A 4,879-nucleotide genomic window follows, 5' to 3' on the forward strand; every position below is an offset into this window, starting at 1 on the left:
GGTCCGTGGTCTCACCTTTTGGAATCAGTTTCAAAGACAAACTTGGTTTGGTTCTTACGTTTCATTTTAGGTGTGTGCCCACGGACGAAAGAAATGGGCCTCTAGCGCTGGCAAGGGGAGCACAGCCAGCCACAGTGGAGAGCATTTTCTATTTTCCGCTGTGGGATGTTGGAGCAGCCAGGGTTCACAGCAGCGGTACTCTGTATACTGTTGGCTGTTGCTGTTCTGGCCCGCCCCGCCACAGCTGCCAGCTTGCGCTACCAACACGACCTGTCCAACCACCACCAGCAGCAGCAGCAGCAGCAGGGGCCAACTCGGAACAACAGCCGATGATGATGGTCAACTTCGCCTTGTCAGGGTGTGCCAAGTACACAGCACAACCACGACCACAACAGCCAACAGCAGAAGGCACTGCGACTATGTCTCCACGGGCGCAGCTTTGGCCGCTGCGCGTGACCACTCCGTCGTTGACGTGGAGGCCGGTCGATACTTCGAGTCGACCGTCCGCGTTCGCGCCAACAATGTCACTCTCAGGTACGCGCAGCCCCCAGTGCGATTAGCCCTTCGTAGCCCACCGTCGGACCACAGCCAAATCAAAACATAGAGTTGACCTCGGATGTGCGGGGCAGGGCCGTGGGAGGAGAGGTCGTGCTCGATCTGGCAGGTGGATCTCTCGTGACGGAAGCCGCACAGTTCACCATTGACGGGCGTCTTTCCCTCGTCGATGGAGGTCCCTCCTCCCAAGTCCACAATGGCCTCTTCTTCCAGTCGCTGAGCTTTGTGTGTGTGTGTGGCGCGCGGGGGATCAATCAGGCATCGAGGTGGGTGCTGGGGGAGTGCTGCAACAGCAAGGCAAGCTGCAGGTGAGCGTGCGGGCCTTCCTGGCTGACGGCGTGCGGCTGGCCTCGGGCGCCTCGTGGCTCCAACTCGGCAGCGCCACCATCTCGGCCGGCCAGGCGGGCCACGACCGCGACTTCTCCCTCAGTACGCGCCCCCCGCCGCCTTCATCATTGTGCAAGTGTCGAGTAGGAGCCAACAATACCCCATTGTTGTTCTTGATTTCTTCTTCTGCGCAACAACAGACAACGGTGTGCTGGTGGAGGCCAATGCGTCGTGGCACCAGACAGGCCCGTTGACAGTTCTTGCACATGGCTCCATTGGTACGTGCTCTACCCCCCCACCACAAATCATTTTGTCATCTGGAAATCGGAATCTAATCTCCCATCATCGTAAAATGGCACAATAGGCGTGTTCCTTTCGTTGGGAGGTCGGTGGGAGCAGAGCGGTCCGGCGAGCCTCACCATCGTCGGTCAAGGCGACTCACAGAGCAGAGGCACGTCATGACCTTTCTTGTGTGCGTGTTTTTTCCCTTGTAAGATCTCAAAGAAAGCGCTGAACAACACACAACAGGAGATCTTGGGACGGTGTTTGGCGAGGCAGTGCGCCTGGGGCGTGACGCCACCTGGCTCCAAACAGGGTCGGTGTCGGTCACAGCGACCAACGCGTCGTCGGCCGTCTTCCTGCCCACAGGATCGACATGATGGCTGCAGGAGGCCGACACCAACATGACGCTAGACTCCACCCAAGGTACCGCCGCTCACTCGACTACCGCCCCCCCCCACAAAGCATTGCCGTGTGACACTGCCTGCGCGTTGCTGCTAACCGACCAGCTCCGTGTGTGGGCTTGTTTTGTACTCGTTCAGTGGGCGTGCGGATGGTCGGTGGCGAGTGGCACCAGGGCGGTCGCACGAAAATCACCCTCACTTGTTCTGATGACGATGATGATGATGATGACCAGCTTCGCTTTCATCTTCGAGGCGCCAACGCGGACAGGTGGGGCCTGAGTCATCTGCGCCTGACCCCATCCGGCTGCACAGGTAGGCTCTCTCTCTCTCTCTCCCTCCCTGGCATTCTACCCCACCATTCATGAAGTCGATGACGCTGATGGTGTTCGATTGCTTGCTAGGGGTGCTGGGAGCTTCGGCGACTCTGGTGTCACGGTGGAGCCAATCGGGTGCCCTGGACGTGACCCTGTTGGGCGCCTCTGCCGTCGGCACGTTGCCTTGCCTCCCCCGACCCTCTGTGACTGACTGCGGGCTGACGAAAAGAAGTTGTGTGTGTGTGTGTGTGTGTGTGTGTGTGTGTGTCGCGCCGCTACTGCGCAGGTGTGAATGGAGCGCAGCCCAAACGCCAGCACGCTGCAGGAGACTACGACATGGACACTGCCCACAATGACGACGCCGACTTTGCTAAACTGGCGGCCTTAGTGTCGGACGTGGTCCAGGTGGTGCACACCGTGGCAGCACCGCCGCCGCCCGATGACCCGGCGCGCGTGGAGCTGTTCAAGCGCCTGTTCTCGAACGGCCACGCGCTCGAAGCCATCAGCGCTCAGGGCGGCGTGTACCGCCTCTGTCCCGGTTCGCTGGTGCCTGATAGCGCCGACGACTGGAGCGATGACGACGACGGCGGCGGTGACCAGGAGATCGCCGAAGAGCAGCACATCGTACGCCTCCGTGCTGCCGCGCTTGCTGCCGGCGGGTCCGGTGACGAGATGACGGCCTATCGGCTGCGGGGCCTTCGCGTCGAGGGCGCGCCGTGCGTGCACGCCAAGCTCCGCCGTCTTCGCCGACAACACTCGGTCAGGCGCGCCGACGGCGCTGGGGCTGGTGGTGGCGATCTCGATGATGGGAGGAGCTCCGCCGGCGACCGAGCACACCGCAGCCTGCCGGCCAGCAGGTTCAACCGGGGGTCTCGACTGGTGTTGCTACTGCGGTTGGCGTTCAAGGATCAGCTCGACTACCTCACCCCGCTGACCCAGCTTGGCGTCATTTCGCAAGTCTTGACCGAGTTCTATAATCGCGTCAGCGGCGGCCGCCTGGTGATGACGGTGCGATTTGACGCCGGCTGCGTCTACGAGGTCTCCTACGATAAGACCAGCGTCGATAGCGGCACGGTCGGTCTCGGTGAGATGCACGCGGACGCGAGGAGGGCAGCGGCCGCGCACAGCAACCCGGCCTGCCGGGTCAGCGAGGCACAGTTTGATTACGACTACCAACACCACGTGCTGGCCGTGCCCTCGTCCCAGGTGCCCTTCTCGGGTGTCGCCGGCGTTCCGGGCGTTGGCGTCTGGTTGAACGGCGTCACCTCTTCGTACGTGGTGGTGCACGAGATGGGCCACAACATGGGCCTGAACCACGCGAACCTGGCCGAGACACCGACCTTTGCGGCCTGGCGCGAGTACGCCAACGTCTACGACATCATGGGCAGCGCCGTAATGATAGCGTCGGAGAAGAGCTGCTTCATGGCGGGGTACCAGGACGGCATCGGTTGGCTGGCACCCAACAACAAGGTCACCTACCCGACCGACGCCTACGCCACGGGCGCCGGCACTCCGGCGTGGGTGGCCGACTACCGGCTGGCGGGCGTCGAGAGCTCCAACGGGCCAGACGTGCTCGAGACGGTGCGGATCCCGATGGCGATGGGCACCTACGCCCAGCGCAGCAGCTGGCTCTACCTCAACTGGTTCTCGCAGGCGACGGGCGTCTTGCGGCGCGGCGCGATGATGACCGAGGAGAGCTTCGAAGTCGGGTGGGACGGCGCCTCGTACAGCATGCACCGTTTCGAGGGGGGCCTGCTGTATGACACGGCGCCCGGCACGGTCTCGCTGCGCGACGCGCTGGTGAACGCGTCAGCGCCGCTGGTCTACGGCCTCGGCGGGCGCGCGCCGGTGCTGATCGAGGTAACCAGCTCTTCGTCGTCGGTGACGCAGCTGCCGGTGCGCGTGACCCGGCTGCGGCCGAACGGAGAGCGCATGGAGGGGCGAGGCTGCACGCGCGCGGGCGGGTGCGAGCCGTGGGTGGACTCGCTGCCGGTGCAGGCCTGCAACACGGCGGTCGAGTACGCCACCGCGCGCGTGGTGCTGCGCGTGGCGGCGGCCGCAGCGGTGGCGCAGGCGGTGCTGGTCGAAGTGAGCGGGTGCGCGGCGACCGAGGTGGGCGTCTTCCACACACAGCCCCCCGTGGGCCAGCTGCTCTACGGGAGTCCGCCGCGCGTGGGGGCCTACGACGCGACGGCGGCGCTCAGCAGCGCCGACCAGCGGATCGAGGCGGGCGTGGGCGCGCGCGAACCGCTGTGGGTGGCGGCGAGCACGGAGCTCACGGGCAGCCTAGCGCGCTGTCGGTCGGGCACGCCGCTGCGGGTGTCGCTGACGTGCGGCAGCGCAGTCCCCAACACGCGGCGCCGGCTGACCATCATCGGAGGCGGACCGTCCAGCTTCGCGCTGCCCGGCGACGATTTCGAGTTCGTCGGCGCGGGGACCTGGATCAAGTACTGGCACCCGTACGGCATGGAGCAGCGGCTGTCCTACGATTCCTCCGCATCCATCTGGCGGATGCCCGCGTACAGCATGTTCGCCGACAACGAACTGCTGGGCGAATGGCAGCAGCCGCTGCCGAGGAGCGTGCAGAGCGCGAACCCGATCGAGTGGGACGGCAGGTCGCTGTTCCCGGGCGAGGCGGCGCTGGCCGTGCGGCACACGTGCCCGCGCGGCATGTGGTCGCCGGCGACGGACCAGTGCGCGGCGTGCCCCGATTACATGGACACCGACCGCTCGGGCGCCACGTCAGCGGCTCAATGCCGGTGTCGGCCGGGCTACGTGGTCGGCAGCGGCAACGGCAGCGACGGCGACGGGTGCCAACCGTGCCCGGCCGGCACCTGGAGCCACGACGGATCGTGCGTGGCGTGCGCCGAAGGCCTGACTAGCCAGCCGGCCAGCCCGCTGCGGAGTTACTGCTACAACCCGGCCGGCGACAAGACCTGCCGGCGGCTGTATATCACGGGTCTCAGTACAGAGTGGTACCCCGACGGCGTGCTCGACGGT

At 65.0% G+C, this 4,879-nt stretch overlaps 2 protein-coding genes across 2 annotated transcripts in view; both read left to right on the forward strand.

The window, feature by feature from the left end:
* Positions 1–332: 332 nt before the first annotated feature.
* Positions 333–1,344, forward strand: ACA1_335220 (uncharacterized protein; the record flags this gene model as incomplete). The annotated part of the gene is made up of 6 exons (XM_004353301.1): positions 333–358; positions 403–534; positions 630–664; positions 814–984; positions 1,083–1,160; positions 1,247–1,344. The coding sequence occupies 6 exons, from the start codon at positions 333–335 to the stop codon at positions 1,342–1,344; spliced, it is 540 nt and encodes a 179-aa protein (XP_004353353.1).
* A 221-nt stretch (positions 1,345–1,565) lies between these two features.
* ACA1_335230 (uncharacterized protein) overlaps positions 1,566–4,879 on the forward strand; it is a gene marked incomplete at both ends in the record, with an annotated part of 6,407 nt that continues 3,093 nt past the window's right edge. The window contains 4 exon segments of the mRNA XM_004353302.1: positions 1,566–1,587; positions 1,704–1,877; positions 2,166–3,070; positions 3,086–4,877. Of these exon segments, the coding sequence (XP_004353354.1) occupies positions 1,566–1,587; positions 1,704–1,877; positions 2,166–3,070; positions 3,086–4,877 (2,893 nt within the window).

Source organism: Acanthamoeba castellanii (assembly GCF_000313135.1).
Source record: "Acanthamoeba castellanii str. Neff unplaced genomic scaffold scf7180000084587, whole genome shotgun sequence".
Taxonomy (NCBI): domain Eukaryota; phylum Discosea; order Longamoebia; family Acanthamoebidae; genus Acanthamoeba; species Acanthamoeba castellanii.